Source organism: Cercospora kikuchii (assembly GCF_019650295.1).
Source record: "Cercospora kikuchii DNA, contig_00004, whole genome shotgun sequence".
Taxonomy (NCBI): Eukaryota; Fungi; Ascomycota; class Dothideomycetes; order Mycosphaerellales; family Mycosphaerellaceae; genus Cercospora; species Cercospora kikuchii.
The window spans coordinates 877,954-898,047 of record NW_025408585.1 but is presented as its reverse complement, the minus strand read 5'-3'; the positions used below and the strand labels follow the sequence as shown (position 1 = coordinate 898,047).

Genomic DNA, 20,094 nt, shown 5'->3' with positions numbered 1-20,094 from the left:
CGCTCGGTCTCCATCAACAAGCCTTCGCTTCCCCATATTTCAAACTTCAACACTTGAAAATTTAGCTTACCATTCCGATCCGTTGGGACGCGACGCTTGCACTTGTTAATTCTCCGCAATAAATTAAAACCACGAGAGGCGAACCACGAACGCGTCGCGCGAAAGAACAGACTTTATCGATACCGTTGACGACCCGTTGCAACGTGACCACTCTACATGTAACAACGCTACTGAACGCACAAGGTACAGTAGACTGGGACTGGGACTGGTCCAACTGGCACTACTACTGGTATTATCGGAAGTATTGATTGCTTCACAGTGCCAAACATCGTACATCGTTTTTTTTTCCCTCGTCCCAAGATACAGGAAGCGAACTCGATCTCTGGTAGAGACTGTCTCTCATTCTCCCCTTCCTCTGGATAATCGGATCTATATGATTATCATAATAAAATCTCCGACCAGCCCAATGTATAGACCAAAAACGTACAACGTGTAGACGCAAAATGGGTATCTCATAACACATGCCAAAAGAGAGCGAGCTTTTTTGTCCAAACCCTCCCGCTCCGCCCCTGTTGATTTTGCCATCCCATACCGTATCCCAATAATGTGTAGAAAAGTCAAAAGTGTGTCAAAAGTTTCTTGCGTGATATCGTAGCATCAAAGCGCAATCAATGCGCGCTGGTTCGTTTGCCGTGGTCGGCCATCTCAGGCACTGGAAGTGTTCGCACCGAAAATGAAGCGGCCTTGAGGCTGTACCATTTTCCAAAGTCGCTGTACGAACTTGCAGAAGTCGGCGGTCGTTCTTCCTTGATCTCTGGTAGGGGAGCTGGAGCGAGGCGTTTTTCAGCGACCTTGGGCTCGACCATTGTGCTCCGGCGGTGTAATTTGGTCGTCATGGCATCATGTCCTTCGCGCATGCGCTTCAATTGCATGTCTAACCAGGTTTGCAGTTCAGGAACTGTTCGAAGCTTGTATGGCGCCTGGAATCTTTGCATGTGACTGACGAGCTTCGCGATCTTCATATACAGGTCAAAGTTGATGACCGAGACGACCTCTCCAGACTCCGTGACGCTACCAGGAATCTCGCGTCGCTTTGGGTTGCCAGCAACGACAAACGTCAGATCGGTGAGATAGACGCCGAGGAAGGGCAGACAGGATGTCGTGGGTGCCTCGAGCCTGCGTCGCAACGCGGTGTAGTTCTTGGAGATATCGATGGCTTGGTCGAGCTCCTCGAACCTGGCTTTGGTCTTCTTGTTCACCAGTTCCCATGTGCGTCTCAGTCTTTGCACGACGGATGAGTTGATCATACACATGATGGACATGATCGAGTCGTAGTTGTTGAGCAACAACAAAGCATGTCCAATCTTGGCCCAATGCTTGATGACCATGGCTCTCTTCTTTGCCTCGTCTGGCGCCAAGATGGTGTCCGCCACCAGATTAGCCAGGTCGGTGTTGAGCAGGCACATCTTGCGAATATTTTTCGCCCTTTTGGTGTTGGGGTTCCCCCAATCCATGCTCATTAGCTCTTCTGCTCGGATCTCGCAGTAAGTCTGCATCATCATGATGGTCACTTGTCTGGCGATCTCGATCGGCTCGATGTCCAGAATGCTGCACTGAGCACCGCCACCGTTGGCCAATCGGAGCGCATTGAGTTGCTTCGCGGTGACATTGGGCAACGGGATGTCCTTGTCATTCTGTGTAAAAGACATGCTCGACTTGCCAACAGCAGACACCAGAGGTCCATTCATTGTGCCTTTGGCATAGCCTTCCGTGATCCTTCGCGTGAGCTCAATCAAGCGGTCCCCGGCCTGTGGCAGAACTTGCTTCAACTTGTGTAGAGCGAAAAATCGAATCTCACCCAGAGCTTCCTTATCGGCCTCGGCGTTCCAATACGTCTCCAGCCACCCTTTGAAGAAGTTGTATATCCGCAAGCGCGCCGGGGTACCTGTAGTCCTACCATCTCCCACGTATTCAAATCGATCGATGAGCGCTTTTGCGAGCTCGCGCGGCTCCGCAAATTTCCTGAAGGTCAAGAAAAATGCGGTTACAAATTGCGGATCAGGAGTCGAATCGTGAGCAGTGATCTGCTCGACCAATGCGGGCAGGCTGCCGCCAGTGATTTGTCCGTCTTTGTTTCGTGTCAATTCAAGAATGTATGTCTTTTGCAGCAGTTGCGCTTCAACTTCCATGCTATCCTCAGTCACAAGAGACCGCATGCTAGATATGCTCGCAAAGCTTCCCATCATCCCAGCATCGGCCATCAGCGAGTCTTTGGCATGCTCCGGAGTTGTGGCACGCGTGGATGGCTGCGACACAATGGTGGTGCGCGAGTCACGAGCACTGCTGTGGAAGGTCTCGGTCGACCCTGCAATCGACATCTCTCTGCTATCCTTGCGAGGAGCACTGGATGGCTCGGACTGCAGTGCAGAAGGACTACGAGAGCTTTCAATCCCCACGGAGCTTTGTTCGGTGGTAGCCGATTGCGGTCGTGGCGGAGGCGGCATAGTTGATGATGGCTTGCTGAGTTCGGTGACAGACGGAGGCATTGGGAACGCCGCCGTATCGATCGTATCGGTAGGCGACGGTGGTCGGACATCGACCACCTCCACGTGCGTTTCCTTGGGAGGCGGGGGAGGGGGTGGAAGCATTTTTGCATCAACAGACCGACGGAGCATCGAGGTTCTTCGGTTCAGTTGAGCATCTGTCGAGGGCATGCTGTCGAACCTCGGTGGGACCTCCAGTTTCGACACTGTGCCAGCCGACTTGAGTTCAAAGTCGCCAATCTGCTCAATGAGTTGCCGCGTTTTGACAACACAATCGCCACTATTGCGTATCAAGCTTGTGCCGACTGCGATCAGGTGTTGATGTTGATCGTGAAGCATGACGACATCCTCATCAGGGGAGTCGGAAAACCTGAACACGGCCTTTGTCGACGTGGCCAATTCTTCCAGGCGAGCTTCGAAATCTGCCTTGACCTGCTGAATGGGCATTGCTCGCTGTGGGTCATGAGCGTAGACCTCTTCCACGATCTCGAGCATGTCTCGACAAGCCCCGACCAACTTCTCGGTCGTGGCCACCAGCTCTGCAGAAGGCCGGGAATGGAGATGAAGACCAATGAAGGCTGCGATGTGGCTGATGCAGACATCATGCACCTTTGTTAATCGCTCAGACGCAAGTGCCCCCGATCCCGTCCGAGTGTGCTCGTTGGATATCATAGATATTCGATGCGCGGCCATGCCTTCGGGAGGCACAAACACCTTTGATCGCCTGAACGTCCTACTGTCGCGGAATTCGGTGCGTTGTAGTGCCTCGTGCGACGCAGTTTGATCGTCTTGTTCTGGCAAATGCACTGCGGAATCGATAGCAGGTGATGTCCCACTGCCTCCAGGGGCATTCGTATCGATGGCCAACGCGTTAGTGCCACCTCTCTCACGCGTCGGTCGTCGCTGAACACTTCGCCGAAGAATCTCAGCATCGCTCGGGCCAGTCTCTTGAGTCCAGACATCGGTAAAGCCGACCGCTCTGGTGACTACTTTGCACGCCTTTGCGATCAGATCATCCAGCAAGACGTGGATGACCTCCCCAGCGAACGCTTCAGCAATCGTTTCCTGCAGTCTTTTGGCGATCCCAACCAGGGATGATAGATCCGCAAGAAGTCCCTTTCGCATTCTTCGAACGCCAGCGTTGTGTTGCACAGTCTTCGCATCTCTGTGTAAGCAGTCCGCGCGTTCGAGCAGATATCGTACACCGGCGATCAGTCCGCGAATATAATCCTGCCGTACAAATGTCGACAGGCTGGCGTCCTCACTCGCTCCAAGTAGGTCCCAAAACTGGGTCATCGCATTCAACAGATTCCGGACATACGGATGATCGTAGGCTTCGCAGTAGTTCGTGGGCAGCCAGCCGCGATCGCCAGTGTTGAGCACAGTACCATCGGCCCAGCCATTCGCATGAATGACGTGTACGAGAATCAGATCGCCAGGCTTGATGCGGACCGTCGATAATGACCCATCTTCAGCGGGCATCGGATTCATGGCCGGGTCAAATACGTGCAGAGCACGTAAGTAGTTGTGGAAAAGCGATTGATTGACAGACAACATGTCGGAACTGGGTGTCGTGCTGATTGGCGTGGACGGAGGGGTGATATGTGACACGAATCCAGCAGTTGTCGTGATCGATACATTGGGTGGGCGAGACGATCGCTTCGAACGCGGACTGGTCGTGCGAGTCGATTGTATTGTGGATGCTGAAGGTCGGCGGGAAGCAGCTGAATCATGAAAGGATTGGGCGTGCCCCTCCATGGGGTGATGCGCAAACATTGCCTCACTCTCGTTGTCCGGATCCATATTTGCACTGAAACCTTGGTCGAGATTGGCGGGTTAGTGTGTCGTGAGTCGTGACTCCATATAGGACACAGCGCTTGTCGGAAGCCGTCGGCGATGGAAGTCAGCGACGAAAGCGTGGACTATCCCTGGTTGTCTGTCAATGGCCAGAACGTCAGCATGTTTGGTTCGCATGTTGTTGACAGCGAGGAATGCAAGGCTCAATGGGCACTGGACAGGCGCACGGCGGCGTCTGGTCGTTCTCAGGATCATACTGACCACGAATAAAGTACTACGCAACCAGGATGACCTCGATGCGACGGTTCTCGCTCTGGTCTGCCAGATACGCTGCCGGCACGGCAATCGGCCAGCGTGAAGCAAGCTGGATTTCAAGGTCGGTCTCGTGTTTCACATCCACCCGCGAACCCAAGGACGTGGAACGCAGCACTGAGGACGTGCAAGGCTATCCAGGCAGTTGCGCGTGGCCTAGATTTCGAGGGCAATGAATGTTGGTTTGAGGTTCGGTCGTGGTTGGAATTGAAGGTGACTTGCAGAGTCGTGCGCCTGAGACGGGATGGGTTGTTGCAGAGGTATGCCCGGCCAAGCAAGGGTGTCGGCGTCGAGGCAAGAGCACCGCCAGTCGCAACGAGCAAGGAAGGCCAGCACCACGGACTCACAGGAGCGGCTCCTTACGTTCGCCGTCGTTCGTCGTCGTCGTCGTCGCTGGTCGGGGGAGTCGAGGGTCGCGCGAACAGTGCATCTTCCGCAACAACACAGCAACAGCGGGTGAAGAAAGTGAGCGGAGGCAGATGTGACAGAAGGGCCGCCGCACACAACAAGCTCCTGCGCCGTCGTGAGTTCACGTCGCGATAGGCTCTGGCGCCGCAGATTGATCGTCGGCCTCGTCTGCGACCTATGGAGCCTCACCGGCTGTCCTCTCGCGCGGGAGCGCCAACGCTACGGCTACCTCCTGGACACACAACGGCCGGTCTCTAGCGTAGGGGCTATCAAACCCACACGCGCACCTCGGACGTGCAGCGCGCTGCACGCTGGAGCTTGGGAGCCGGCCCATCGTCCTCTGTGTCCTCATCGTCCCCGCCGTGATAACACTGCTCCCGCTTGTGATGGCGAGCGCACTGGATTCGCCCTCGAAGCGCGCACCTCGCCCGCGACGTGCGCCATGTGATCACGCAATCACGGGCAGCGATGCAACGCTTCGCGCCGTGAATGTGCAAGCACTTTTGCAGCAGCGCAGCAGACCGCGCATCGGCAGGTGCAATCGTGGTTAGCTCGCGCACGCTGTGGTGTGAAGGGACGAGTAGTGGAAGGCCGAAACGCTTTGGCTCCATGAAGCCCCATGCCACTATTACGGGCGGATTCTCCGCGACGCCCGTGCTCCACTCGCTCGGCACTCACCACCGCGTCCACTCGTCTGCTTCGTCTTCCCTGCATCTCCAACACACTCCGCGTCCGCATTGGGGGGAGCGTGATGCCACCATTGACGAGCGTGCACACTGCAGCACCAAAACAGGCCAGCATAGCAGCACACAGCCGGCGGCCAACAGCGCGGCCAGAGACGAGATGAACTCTCCGCCCGCCCAGTCGACACGGAGACGGCACCGCGGCACTCTCAAACGTCTGTGCAAAGCTAGCCACAAACGTGGTCCGAGTGCGTATGGGGTGCAAGATTTGGAGAACACGCGATCGACATCAACAATTTTCGATTGCTGCTATACACGGCCGCCACAACCTCTTTTCGTTGAGCGCCCTGTTGTGGGGGCTCGGCACGTCAACACGACGCGCTTCAACAGCACGTCTGCTCTTGCCTCGCGAGCCTCCAAGGTCACGCCCTCCGCTGCGAACTACTGTCAAAGGCCGTGTGGGGTTGGCCCAATCCAGCGTTCATGCATGACTCTTTTGGTTCGCATCGTGGTACCTGCATGGCATCGCCAGCCGAGTCAGCCCAGTGCAGCACCTCGCGCAACTTCGAACCTATTGCGCTTCACGAAGACTCATGCTCAACCCTTCTCAACGACTCGTCGACACTACACGCCTTCTACGTTGTGCGCAGCCTCTTGATTAGGGAGCTCGCGCATCACGGCACCTTTGCCTGCCTTGCACACAGACAGCTGTCAGGCCGTTGCGTGCTTTCTCAAAATAGCACCAGATGTCAAACCGTTCCAGCGGTACAGGCAGTTCCTGACTGCTGGTTGTTGGTCTCACTCACACTTCCAATTTCGACGGCCGCTGGTGCCTCTGGGCCTGAGAGATTATGCGTTGCTTCACAGCTCAGGACAACGCGCGCTTTGTAGCAAGCAATAAAGGCCACATCCTGGACGCTCAAGCAGCCTCTCAATCCGAGCACAGCCTTAAATCCTGGCCAGCAACCACATATCCATGCGAATGCATGTCATGTTCACCATTCGCTCGTGCACTTTGCTGGGATCTGCGGTTGTCATGAAACACCATATTTGACGGACACGCATACGTGCGGGCAATCAACTCGCTCATCTACAAGTCATTACGACGTAACACGCAGCCCTACGTCTGCTCAGAGCGTGTATTGCACCAGTGTGTCGCCTTCACAGGCTTTACTCGCGCCAGAGCTCAAAAATCTCACGGGACCATATGTTCCAGCCCTACCGGTGGCGCGCTGCTCATCTTCGGCACATTTCTGTTCTGCTACTGGGATACTCAGGCTTCGAGGACAGCGTGTCCTTTCTTCGCTGTCAACGATCCTCTGGGCAAGTCAAGAGTGCCACTGCCATGCCTGCGATCACGCCCAATGCGGCATCCAGGCGAACAGCGAATAAGGTAAATTTGGCGCGAGACGCGATACAGTGTACGCTCGTATGCTTTCGGTTCGCAGTCCTGGAGAATGGTACCCTTCACTATTGCGCTATTGCTGACACATAATCCGACAATTGTGCCGCATCGACTTTGTTCAGAGAGCGTGAGCGTGTTCCACTGGCTCTCTCTACGTCACTGACACCACGTTCATGTTTGCGCCCAGTACCCAGGACGGAGGCGCACTACACCTCCCAGTGACCAGGTTCCTCCAGCGGCGTTCGGCAACTGCAATAGTGTCAAAGCTGATCACCACTTTGCTATCTCCTGCTGGCACAGAAACACGTCGGCGTGCAGTCCGCTGGTGATGATGAGGTAGGTTGTTGTCCAATCTCCACTCCCGCTCACTAGCTGCTTCACGTTGATTGCAAGAACGTGGTCGAGCGTTTCCCAGAAAGACGCCCCGTCGACACCAGGATCGGCGAAGAGTCGAGCTGTCTCCCAAGACCACGGTAATTGGGCCATGCCGCTGCCGAGGGCCAAGTTATCTGGAGGAGAAGTCTTTTATGCTCTTGGACCTTCAACCATTGGAGCTTTCAAGGTTTAGGCCGCTTTGTCACCACCCAACTCTGATCCTGAGGCCAGCCTCCGACTGGAATACGAGCATACCTCACATTTTCGATCATCGTTACCTCTGCTGTGCGTTCTCACGGCAGCGAGAGTATGTGTGCTCTGGTGGACATCCAGCACCCGGGCGATCAGCCTTCGGATAATGCAAACCTCGGCGCCGAAGTAGAAAAATTCTCCAAAGAGGTAATGCATGCAAGCCGAATTCCTTGAGAAGGCAGTTATCGAAGTGAACACTCCGACATCTTGACCAGGCGGCGTGGACCTTTACATTGACACGATCATGACACAAGGCCACTTCTTCGCTGCCACTGCATTCTCGCATTTAGCGTCAGATGCATTGAGTCCAGAGGACACATCGTCGGTTTCACCTTACAGCGCATCGTCCACTTGATCCGAGTGTAGAACGCTACCATGACGCCCGACTTTCTGGCGCCGACTTGCTCGGTGACACACCCGAATATCTCAGAGCAGGCCACAAGACAAGCTGGGGTTTATTGCACATGAATATTGCGCATTCATCTGCGTGATCAAGACTGTAGGAAGTACGGTCGCTGCAGAGACAAAATGTTTCCACACTTCGACCCCAGCAAGACCCCAGCATTCATTCTCGATCGTCAGCCACTTCCATGTCGCAATCTGGTGATCCGCTACTGCAAACCACCCAGGTGATCCTCAGGCACAATCGGCCAGGCTAGACATCGGTCCACAAGGATTTTGACTGGGACTCTGAAACATCAGGGCCCAGCGGCCGCGAGCCCTATGGGAATCCCTGTACACTAAAATCAACGCGGTTGCTGACTATTGACAATAGGCTGAAGAGGTAGGCGCGGGGAGAATTTCGGAGGACATGGGTATACGACCTCATGTGGCAACGCAGGTGCTCTCGGACTCTTCAATGGTGCATTAGGACCATGCATCCTCCTCTGATGACAACCTTGCCTACGCGGGCTTTTGTTTGGCTGATTCAATGCGCCTTGAACTCTGAAGGATATCTTATCGGCTGACGTATTCCTGGCTAGCGATGCGAATGTGAAGGCCAAGCAAGACTTGCGACTTTCTGGGAAATAGCGGCATGGCACTCGGGGCTTTGAGCTGCACATGACCATGTCTACCGTAGCCTTCGACCCTGAAAGCTGGAATCATTTGCTAGAGTACGAACGAAACCCAGCAGCCCCAAGTCGGAGGCGCATTTCGAGACAGAGTTCAAATTAGTGATCTCGCATGGCCTTTATGTCATACCCCAGGCCCGTTCCATCGGAGCTCCCACCGGCCACGAAGTACAGTCAGCGTGCTTTCGAGACTGGGCTCGCTTGCGCAGGTACCGAAATGAGCAAGTCAATGCTCGGCCGTTCAGAACATCTCACAACGCAAAACCCCAGGGTCTGTCTTTTGCGTCGCGAGCCCGCCAGCTCGTACAGTCACAGTCAAACTGTGCTGACGGAGCGCTCGCCGAAGCTGAAATGAGACAATTTTGAGTCTCATCGCTGCCCAGTGTCGATACGCAGGAAACTCGCACGATTCTCGTGTCAAGCGTTGAAGGCCTAGCAGGTGTCGTGTACTCCAGCTCGGACAGCGGAGCTTCACGTCACAATTCTCGCGATGGGCTCCATCCGATTCCAGTGCTGAGTTGGGCGCAAGGACATCAAGGGAGCATCCCTTCGCCTGATCCACGTCATCGCCATTCGCGAGACAAACGACGGACAAACAGACGTTCGACTTCGGCGAGCCCATGACTCTCGCGTCAAACAACGCTCCGGTCGGAACCGTCCGCTCAATGCTTCAGGTAAGTCGAGTGCCGCGTACTCGACTTTTAGGAACCGGTTCCGATGAGTTTCCTTCGCCTAGCCAAGGTCGTCTCCCTTCCCTTCCTTGCCACGCACGCAGCTGCTGGTCTCATCTCAGGGGTCAACTCGGTCCTCACGGAACGACGCTCCTCTTCCCTCCGGCTTGCAGGTTCAGGTACGTCGTGGCCAGACATCGCTTATCCCACGATCAACTGTACCAAGCGCTTTGGCCATCTGTTCGGGTCGTAGTAGTCATCATATATTTTAGCGAAGGTTGCGCTGCGGAGCCTGATATCCTGTTCAGCGAGAATTGCGGTACTACGTATGGGAAAGGAGGATGGTAAACATTCGCACCACACTGCCAACTTTCCATTACCTCTCGCGATCCGCTGAAACGTACTTCCATCCGTGGCGGAGCGTCCCCTTTCTGTCTGGTTGCGCTACGTTTGTCAGTGTAGTGCCATGATAGCAAATGTACGTCTCCCACTTCTCTGAACACATGATTGATCGTGCTTCTCGCTTCGTTGTTTGAGTTCTAGATAGTATTCAGAATAGTCGATACTTCTTTGCCTCCCGCCACAGTCTCTCTTCGTTCCCTTCTTTCCATCAGTTCTTTCAAGAGTACTGATCGTGCGAACCCCCGAAACAACCACTCCATCGTCGCGGAAATTGTTCAGATCAAGGTTTGCATTCTACAGCCTCTCGTCATTTGCTTTCCCGCATTTCTCATTGTTCCACCGTCCTCACTGCTACCGTATGGACATTAACATAGAAGCTTCATCGAAGTCAATCAACGATCGCTGTTCGGCACATTGGCTCATTCAGTAAGTCGCCTGCTGCTTGACGTGGACGCTTGGTGGATGCGACTTTCCGAAGCTGTCAGGGAATAAGTCATGTGTATCCCCACACCGTCTTTGAACTGCCCGCACCCTGCGTTCGAGCGGCGATTGTTTTGCTCTGGTGCCGTCCACTTACTCTTAGCTTCAATCGAATTGTTTCGTCGCGGAATATTGCTTTGCCTTTGCGCGGATGAATTGCGCAGTGATCAATTGGTGACATTTTTGGTGGTGGGAACAGTCTTTCTCGATCGTACTATTATTGCTACTGGCAATGCGTGATTTTGGTTAGTGTTCTGCCAGTCGTCATGTTATCTGTACCGTGATCCGTCGAAGAAAGTTGCGACTACAGCTCTCCAGTACACTGCAATAATGTGTCTTTCTATTGTCAGGAGGCACTTTAGATCGAACCACGAATGTTCTTGATCCTCCTATGCTAATAGGACTTTCTCCTTATTCTACGTTTTCTCCTAGAAGCCCAGACTATCCAACCTCCATATACGCTCCAAATCAACCCCACCTCGAACAATCGCCGTCGGCTCTTTAGCTGGGTCATTAAGTCGTTCGATTGCTTCGGGTCGAATGCCTGACACACATGCTGTGGGCACGATGAAATGAGGCAAAATCTTACTGGTTGCCTCTCAGATCCCCTTCCCATAGGCTTTGGCTCGGCGGCGATACATTTTGTCTTTTTTTTTGTCACTTTGACCGTCCCCCTTGGCTCCATTGGAGCACTTGTTTCCTACGTTGTAAGTTCTTGCCATTTTTCTTGTTGCCAGGCCTGGGGGCATTATATAGTATCTTACATGGTCTCGGTTCAATGATCGTCGGCGGCTCGTTGGTCCAGTCAGTAAATCGTTCGATTCGTCGGGATCGCTCGTTTGGCAGAAGTATGTGAAGGAGAACACTTTCCGATGATCATTTGCTTCATTATCCAGACAAGTCGTGACCCTAATGGCGAGCCTTCGAGCGTCGGTGATCCTTTTTGAATCCTGTTTCTTCTTCATGGCCTTTTTTTCTATTGACCTGTAGCAAATGTAGAGCTTTCTGCAGCTTTCATTTTCTTTTCTCCCCCTATCGATTATTCCAGCCCAGATTTCACATTCACATATCACTCACTCTCCCTGTTCATTGGACGATCGTCGCCGGCTCAATGGTCAAGTCAGTAAGTCATTCGTCTGTCCCGATCGGATGCTTGACACATATTTCAATGGTAAAGACGAACCAAGTGAACAAGCTTTTCCCTGTTCTTCTCCATTGACGTCTTGTTTGGGCAGAAAGCTTTGAGTTGACGGCGATTTGTTTTATCTTTTTGCCTCCATGCCGTCTCTTTCCTACGCAGACCCCTTTCGAAGTGGACTCTTGCTTGCAAACAGCAGCTAGCGATCAATGTCCATATAATGGACTGATTGCAGCTATTTCGAACGATTGTCCGTGGCTCATTGGCCGAGTCAGTAAGTCGTTCCGTTCGTACAGAGCGCTTGGAAACACTAATCCACCATAACTTCTCTCGCACCGAGGATTGCAATCCTCTTCCGATGTTGTTGTCGAGTGGGAGCCATGGCTGCGAATGATTGTTTTTGACCCTTTTCAATTTCGATCGACCCATCCAAATCTACGTCTATTTCTCATTTTGCTGTAGTGTCTGGAGATCAGGGATTGCAGATCGTGTGTGATTTTTCAATCCAGTGTGGCCCACAGTGCCTGAAGTGAAGCACGATGTAAAACTGACAGTGATGTTCAACTTTTCGCTCTCGCGGTCAGATTCCATGAATACTTCTACGTATGGCATTAGCAGCTTTCATACCACCAATACTTCGTTTCGAAACAAGACGCCATCGCTATCCACCCCTCTAATTGTCATCATTATTCCTGGACACGTCTATCCCGTACCGCTGACAGCCAACTTCATCAAGTGATCCATGAACGTCTGTAAACTGACATCATCCGTGAAGATCGTCTGTGCGGATTGACTGACACCACCATAACTGGAGGATGTGTGCGTTGTCGAAGGGTTGAGCTTAGCGAGGAGGAAACGAGCTTGGGAACCACCGGCGTCGCAGACGATGAATCGAGGCAGTGGGAAGCGGTCTTGGATGAGGTCCTGCGCAGCAAGTTAGTATTCGCATGATAAAGGCCACTTTGAAGTTATGCTTACCTTTGCATCCTGCTTCGGCGCATCGAGGAGCTCTCGGAAGTTCTCGTATCCTTCCATATCCTGATACCCAGCTTTTCGCCACTCTGCCATAGTCTCTCCGTGGAAGATGAGGATGTGGAAGAAAGTATCGAGAAGCAGAATAGTTGTTGGCTGAATCGAGGTGGAGTCGAGCAGTACGGGGACAGCGCCTTCTTGGTCAAATGTGTAAGAGTCCAAAGTGGGCTGAATCATGATGAGCGAGTTCGACACATCTTCGTGGTTCAGTACGTGTCGGTAGAATGCAGTCTCGTCGGGTGAGTTGTTGAAGACTTGCAAGAATTGTGATCGACGCAGATGGAACATGAATTGTGGGTAGAGGGTGAAGTTCTTCTCCAGTCGGAATGATGAAGGGTCGTCTTTCCGGTATTCTGCGAAGCGCGAGCAGAGCCTGATTAGCATGCGGTCGACCCAACGGAGCACATCTGGACCATCGTCGACTTCCGCCTTGAAGACTGCGATCCTGCTCATCAGAACTGCTGCAGCTTCTTGGTCGAACGACTGTGCGATGGCTGGATCACCGCTCGGTCCGCTCATGTTCCGTCCAACTGTCGTCACACGCAGATGGTACTGCCCTCCGCTGTGTTGATAGTATGTGAGGAATTGGATTAAGCCCTTTTGCGGACCCTGTTGCATGGGTGCAGCTGGACCACCTTGACTGGCAATCTCGAAGTACACGCCATACGAGGCTGATGGATCGATGCCACACATCTTCCAGCTGCAAGTGTTGCCGATACCACATTCTGTCTCGCCAACCGAGCTCGATTTCTTGTTGAGAGACACAGCATGACCGATCAGGCCAGTAACCTTGAGCTCTTTTGTTGTCAAAACCTCGAGCGATGCGTTGAAGCCCATCTTCAAGTTATCGTTTGCATCCACATCAAAGATCTTCGTGAAAGACTGCTTGTACATGGACGATGTGAAAGAATCTGTCAAGATCATGTGGCCACCAGTGCTATTGGCCAGGCCCTTCATCTCGAGCAGACCAACCTGGTCCAGACATCCGGCGAAAATGTCAATGACGTGCCCGTTGTGTGCCACGCGCTTTGCAAGGGTGTCATAGAACTTGAGCGCCTTCTTGTAGTACTTAATGTTGTCGCGATCAATGTCGTGGTGAGAACGGATCTGTTCCTTCAGCTCAGGACCCACGACCATTCCAGGTCCTTCTGTGGCCGCACCTCCGGTGAACAGCATGACGCGTGCGCCAGAGTTCTGGAAGCTGGTCTCGAGCAGCCCGGTCGCCACAGACAGCGCAACACCGGTGCATCGAATGGCACGCTTGTCGTTCGCAACTGGCCATGGGTCCTTCTGAAGGCTCTCCAGTACATTGGTGAGCTGGAACTCGCACTGCTGTACCGGAAGCAAGAATCGTGCCTGAGCCCCTCCCACTGGCGGTGCAACCGCAGGTCGGCCTGGTTGTGGCTGTGGCTGCATGCCAGGTCTTGCTCCTCCCAAACCCAACATCTCCTGCACCTGCTTTGCGCCATAATCCTTGTTGCCGCGGAAGACGTAGCTCTTTGCGCATTCGGTATAGCCCAACTCGTGCACTTGTGCCATTGTACCGTATGTAATCAGGCCCACCAGAGCGTGTGGAGGCAAGAATGAGAGAGCATTGATAATGCTGTCCCGCAATGCCTTCAGCGAGTCCTCCTCTTGACAGGTATCGACGACGAAGAGGAAGATCGGTGGAGTGGGGGCCGGTCTCGCCAAACGGTACTCGATGGTGGTGCTCTGAGGGTGCAGCTCAGGAGGAATCTGGCTCTCGCTGATGTCCTTGTAGTGTGGTGGGAGGTTGTTGCGCTGCAGACAAAATGGGCAAATCCATATCCGCGCTCGCATGTCCACTTGGCAGAAGGGGTTGAGAACTGCTCGACATGGCGGTTTGCATGTGACGGGCTCGTATTGCAGCAGCGGAGTGCCATCCTCCTTTTCCTTCAGTGGAGTGTAAAGAGCTCCAATGGGGACGACCAGCCTGCTGGCCTCCATGCGCGATGAGGGAAACGTGTTCCATGACAGTCGGATTCCATCGCGATCTTCAATCTCGGACCACTGGTCCTTGAGCGCTTCGTAGTCCATGTTGTGAGCTCGGCGGTGAGAATTCGAGGAGCGTGGAGGGGCGGCTGGGGACTATTTATCGTGCGCTCATGCGGGAATGCGCCAGTCGAATAGGGTCGACAGAGAGATGTTGCAGAGGGTTCGCTTCCAAGTGAATGGTAGCGGCTGTGAGGAGGATCGGACAGGAGACAGCACAACGTCGACGGCAAATTGGGCAAAGGTGTCCTTCACATGATGGAAGCCAACTTCCCTGGTCGCCCGAGCGTAGCTGCCACATCTCAGCCTTGGCACCAAACACGGCTGCTCCCGCTGCCGCTTCCAACCTCAAAATCTTCCGCCTGCGCTCAACTTCCTTTCCTTTCTTCAACCAATGCCAGCATCAAAAACACATTACTTACCGGCGGTCAGCACAACTTTACGTTAGCTTGACTGTTTTCGCGCTGAGCAGAGATTGATTGTTATGTCCATTACTGGGCGCCGGACCTTGAATTATAGCGTTATGCTCAAGCTGAGAGGTTCGGAATCAGTGCGGGCCACAATCCATCACTTTGCCAGAAGAGCAGAGTGAGGGTCAGTAGGGAGACGGGTACTTCGTAGGTAAGGACCACATTGTTGTCAATAGAAGCGCAAGATGGCAACCTTTCACATATTCTCTAACCCGCATTCTGTTCCGTCCTTCTGTGCCTCGTTTTGCTAAGGCCAACTTTCTCACCTCAGGAGTGTGACTCGTACACAACACTACAACACAATACAACATTTTGCTCAGACGTTTGCAGTCCGCTGATCGTTTCAAACAATGATGAATGCTTCTGAAGCCCAAGACTCTTCGACTCATGAGCCAGAATATTACGGGCCAGACACCCTACTCGAGGAAGAGTCCTTTTCGTGGTACGACCGACGTGCTTTCTACCCTGTCCGAATCGGAGAAATATTCGAGTCGAAGTATGAGATTCTTCTGAAATTGGGCTATGGTTCTGTCTCTACTGCCTGGCTGTGCCGTAACCTGGAGTATGACCTGTCGTGCTCATTGAGTGCCGTCATTTTGAGCTGAAGCCATTTGCAGAACGCAACAATATGTGACATTCAAGATTTACATGACAGGGCACCGACAGGCCCAAAACGAAGTAAAGGTGCTGCAGCATATCCAAGATGTTGGCTCTGACAATCATCCTGGCTCCCAGCTGGTGCGTCGGATGCTCGATACGTTTGAGCTTCCTGGGGAGATGGGATCACACACCTGCATCGTGCACACTCCTTTGAGTCTCACGATGCGTGACATCCGCAATATGGCTGGCGGTCAGATTCCCAGCTCAATCCTGAAGCCTCTGGTGTACGGACTGCTGGTCGCGCTCGAATATCTGCATTCAGAAGCGCATGTGGTACACACAGGTACGCTCCCTTGAACTCCGCTTCCACCAAATCTATCAGATCTAATGACACGGCGCCTATAAGACATTCAAGAGTGCAACATCATGCTCTCCATAGACGACCACTCATTTCTAGACGAGCTAGTGGAACAGGAGCGAGAACAGCCCAGTCCACGAAAACACGCCGGCGATCGAACAATATACTCAACTGTCGAACTCGATATGCCAGACGAACCCGGCGACGCTACCATCTGCGACTTTGGAGACGCAAAATTCGGCCAAGCTCCATTCGAAGGCGAAGTCATGCCAGATCTCTATCGCGCACCAGAAATTGTCCTCGGCATACCTTGGAATGAGAAAATCGATATCTGGAGCTTCGGCTTGATGGTAAGTTGGCCCGGGGACATTATTGCAGCACAAGTGCGCACAGTAGCAACAGGACTAATCATCTGGGCAACAGATTTGGGATCTGCTAGAAGGCAAGCATATCTTTACTGAACGATTACCGAGTCGCGAAGGATCGAGTGGCAAGCATTTAGCTAGAATGGTGGCTCTACTCGGAAACCCACCCTCAGACTTTCTCCAGAGATCACGAATTTCGAATGAGTATTTCGATGATGAGGGAAATCCCAAAATCCAGGGGACCCCAGAAACAACGACAACAACGCTAGAAGAAGAGGAGAGTATCCTCGAAGGAGAAGAGAAGTCTCAATTTGTGGTCTTCATGAAAAAGACCCTCCATTGGCGACCAGAAGACCGCGCTTCGGCAAAGGATTTACTACAAGACCCTTGGGTAGTTTCTTGGGCGGCCTGAGGTCTCTCCTTAATACATTGAGGCACGATAACAATCACAGATCAGTTTTTGGCGCTTGATACCCCTTGACTCCATCTCACAGCCCTTTAGCGCCCTGGTAAACCCCACTATACCCCTCCTCCGCCTTCTCCTTCATCTCATGAAATACAATCTGTGCCAAGCGCGCATTCTCATGCAAAGTGATCCCATGTGGATTCAAAACTTGAAGAAGAGCCCCAAGGGAGCCTTTGTATCCACTATCGACCTACCGATAATTATTATCCAAGTGCCTAGTCATGAGAGTCCTCACCGGCACCTCGAGACTTGCGAAGAAAAGAGAAGTGAGATAACAAGTAGACTTCAACTGACAACCCCAGCATCAATCTTCGCTCCGTTCCTCCACAACGAACTCCTCACGAATATCTGTCCCATGACATCCAATGGAACATCGACTTCCTCGTTGAATTCTACGAGATAGTTCCCTTGGTCGAGATGGATTTGTTTTGGTGATCCATAGAAGTCCAGTTGTGAGGTCTTCGAGCTTTCCCGGAATTCATTGGAGAAATCTACTGTGCCGGCGGAATTCCAGATTAGGACTTTGCGTAGAGTGAGATCGATGCCGCAGGGCTGGGCTTGGACTTTGGGGGAGAGGAGAGGGCCAATCACGTTACGCGTCAGGGCGACCTTGCCGGGGAGGATCATGGTGTCCGGTCTCTTTGTTATGTTGACGACCCTATATCTTGATTGATTTCCATGAAATTGAGATGAAATCGAAATTGCTAGGCTTCTTTGCGGACAAATGAGACGATACGAGATGCGCATGAGTCATGCAGGGATGCTCTCGGCTGTTGCACGAGTAGAGGGTCGTTATGAGTTCAGCCTTTGCAAGTGAGGCGAATAGTTCTGGTTGCGCATGCTGGGTGGACGGAACACACAGGATGCTGGTCTCCACATATTGCACAGCCAAGAGGCACTCGATTCAACGAACCAACTCGCTTTTATGCTCGTGAAAACTGACTGTGTACGAGGCGCCGCAAGACATGAAGATCTTTCATGGGAGTCGTCGCTTCCTCAACGCGGGCATCCGCGGACTAGACAGCTCCAGGGCCAGATATCTTGAGAAAGGGTCGGACGCGATAGATGCTTCTGAATATTGTAGAGTCGTCGTTCGGCAGGCTTTGAAGGTTGTTGGCTTAGATGCAAAAGTACGTCCGGAAATCGAGGGAAAATCTCGTTTGATTTTGCAGGATCTTTGAGCAGGTAGTCATGCAACGAAGGACACCGGCTAGCAATGTCAGCATGTACGAGTTGCGCAAGTCTGGTTAAAGCACGTCGGAGGTGTTCGAGTGTGCCACTCTATGTTATACATCTATCGTCGAATGCTGAATGAACCCGCCCTTGGGAGCACAGAAACTAAATTGCCGCCAAAGAAGACTGCTCTACTGATCCTTGTAAGCCTGCTCGTGAACGCCGATTGCACGGCCTGAAGGGTCGGTCTGCTTGCTCCAGGTAGGCGTCCATCGCATAACGGTGCTGGCACAGTAAGGTGGGAAATGCTCGTCAAACATGCAGCGGTACCAGTAAGCCTCCTTGGAATCGGGGAGATCATCACCCCAGAAGGGCTTGTCTTTACGCATGTTCTCCTCCTTCATCTGCTCATCTGTGACCATCTTGGCGGCCTCGTCTTTGAGGCCGTCGATCCAGCCATAGCCGACACCATCGGAGAATTGTTCCTTTTGTCTCCACAGGATCTTGCTCGGCAAGTATGGCTTGGCTCCGGGCTCACCTTCTGTGTCGAAAGCTTTTCGCAAAATGTACTTTTCGATACGCTCAGGCTTCTGAATCATTTTCTCAGCAGGGTCGATGGCCATGGCGAGTTCAAGGAATTGCTTGTCCAAGAACGGTACGCGTGCCTCTACGCCCCAAGCTGACGTGGACTTGTTGGCACGGAGACAGTCTGCCAAGTGCAGGTTCTTGACTCGGCGGACCGTCTCCTCGTGGAAGGCAGCCTTGTCTGGTGCATTGTGGAAGTAAAGATACCCACCAAAGATTTCATCAGAACCCTCACCAGACAAGACCATCTTCACACCCATGGCCTTGATCTTCCGCGATAGCAGGAACATGGGAGTACTAGCGCGAATGGTGGTCACATCGTAGGTCTCCAAGTGGTAAATGACGTCGAACAGAGCGTCGAGACCTTCTTGGATGGTGAAGGTGAAAGAGTGATGCCTAGTGCCGAGATACTTGGCGACTTCTTGCGCAGCAATGGTGTCTGGTGACCCTGGCAAGCCAATGGAAAAAGAGTTGAGCTGAGACAAGACAGGCACCGAGCTCAGGTGGTAGTCCTCGTCAATGCCTGCAAGCTCCTCTTCGGGAGATTCGGCTAACGGCACTTGCCCGTTGGCGACGCCGTTCAACGTAGGGCTGTTGGTCCCCTGTGACAGCAAGGCCCGCTTCTTCGCATACTCTTTCTGGAGACGTAATGTCTCACGTTGTGCGATCGATGCCACCAACGAGCTGTCCAAACCACCACTGAGGAGCACACCGTATGGAACTTCCGCCATCAGTCTCTTTCTCACGGACCTCTCGAATGTCTCGCGCAGCAGCTTCAGGTCGAGGGGCGTGGTGGGGATGTTGGTGGGCTCGGTCAGCCATTTGGGATCGAAGTATCTCGTGAGCTTGTCTGTCGAGCTGTCGTAGACATGGCCTGGAGGGAAGGCTTCGATCTGATCGCACACAGGATGCAGACATTTCAACTCGCTGGCGAAGTAGACGGCTTTGGGCGATTTGCTGTCGCGGCCGATGTAGAAGGTGGTGATGCCAATGGGATCTCTTGCAGCGATCAGGCGATCAGCCTTCTTATCGTGCAGCACCCAGCTGAACATGCCATCCAAATGCCGCGGGGCATCAATGCCATATTCTTGGTAGAGGGGGATGATCACTTCACAATCCGAGTGCGTCTTGAAGGGATATGACTTGGCCAAACCCTTGCCACGCAGGATCTTGTGGTTGTAGATTTCGCCATTGACGGCCAGAGCAATGGACTGGTCCTCGTTGAGGAGGGGCTGCGAGCCGGTGTCGACACCGACAATGGAGAGACGCTCGTGCACGAGGATGGTGCTGTTGGCGGTGTGGTTGCCGCTCCAGTCGGGGCCGCGGTGCTTGATCTGCTTGCCCATGCGAATGGCCGTGGGCCGGAATTTCTGGATGTCATCGTGGCTGTATCATCCTATAGTTAGCAATGCCTCATTTCGCATGTCTCGTGCCCGCCATTGGGCGGGCGGGGGAGCGACGACGCACTGATGACAGGCGAAGATGCCGCACAT

General features: G+C 53.1%; 5 protein-coding genes across 5 annotated transcripts; 1 reads left to right on the top strand and 4 right to left on the bottom strand.

Annotated features, from left to right (window-relative positions):
- Nucleotides 1-668: 668 nt before the first annotated feature.
- On the bottom strand, nucleotides 669-4,346 carry CKM354_000657600 (uncharacterized protein; the record flags this gene model as incomplete). The annotated part of the gene is made up of 1 exon (XM_044801896.1): nucleotides 669-4,346. One exon carries the CDS (start codon nucleotides 4,344-4,346, stop codon nucleotides 669-671), a length of 3,678 nt encoding a protein of 1,225 aa, XP_044657831.1.
- Nucleotides 4,347-12,241: 7,895 nt separating this feature from the next.
- CKM354_000657500 (GTPase-activating protein SEC23) lies at nucleotides 12,242-14,629 on the bottom strand (the record flags this gene model as incomplete). The annotated part of the gene is made up of 2 exons (XM_044801895.1): nucleotides 12,242-12,463; nucleotides 12,518-14,629. 2 exons carry the CDS (start codon nucleotides 14,627-14,629, stop codon nucleotides 12,242-12,244), a joined length of 2,334 nt encoding a protein of 777 aa, XP_044657830.1.
- Nucleotides 14,630-15,404: 775 nt separating this feature from the next.
- On the top strand, nucleotides 15,405-16,789 carry CKM354_000657400 (uncharacterized protein; the record flags this gene model as incomplete). The annotated part of the gene is made up of 4 exons (XM_044801894.1): nucleotides 15,405-15,616; nucleotides 15,672-15,997; nucleotides 16,061-16,362; nucleotides 16,436-16,789. 4 exons carry the CDS (start codon nucleotides 15,405-15,407, stop codon nucleotides 16,787-16,789), a joined length of 1,194 nt encoding a protein of 397 aa, XP_044657829.1.
- A 76-nt stretch (nucleotides 16,790-16,865) lies between these two features.
- Nucleotides 16,866-17,470, bottom strand: CKM354_000657300 (uncharacterized protein; the record flags this gene model as incomplete). Its single annotated transcript, XM_044801893.1, has 2 exons — nucleotides 16,866-17,033; nucleotides 17,138-17,470. 2 exons carry the CDS (start codon nucleotides 17,468-17,470, stop codon nucleotides 16,866-16,868), a joined length of 501 nt encoding a protein of 166 aa, XP_044657828.1.
- A 737-nt stretch (nucleotides 17,471-18,207) lies between these two features.
- CKM354_000657200 (uncharacterized protein) lies at nucleotides 18,208-20,094 on the bottom strand (the record flags this gene model as incomplete). Its single annotated transcript, XM_044801892.1, has 2 exons — nucleotides 18,208-19,987; nucleotides 20,069-20,094. 2 exons carry the CDS (start codon nucleotides 20,092-20,094, stop codon nucleotides 18,208-18,210), a joined length of 1,806 nt encoding a protein of 601 aa, XP_044657827.1.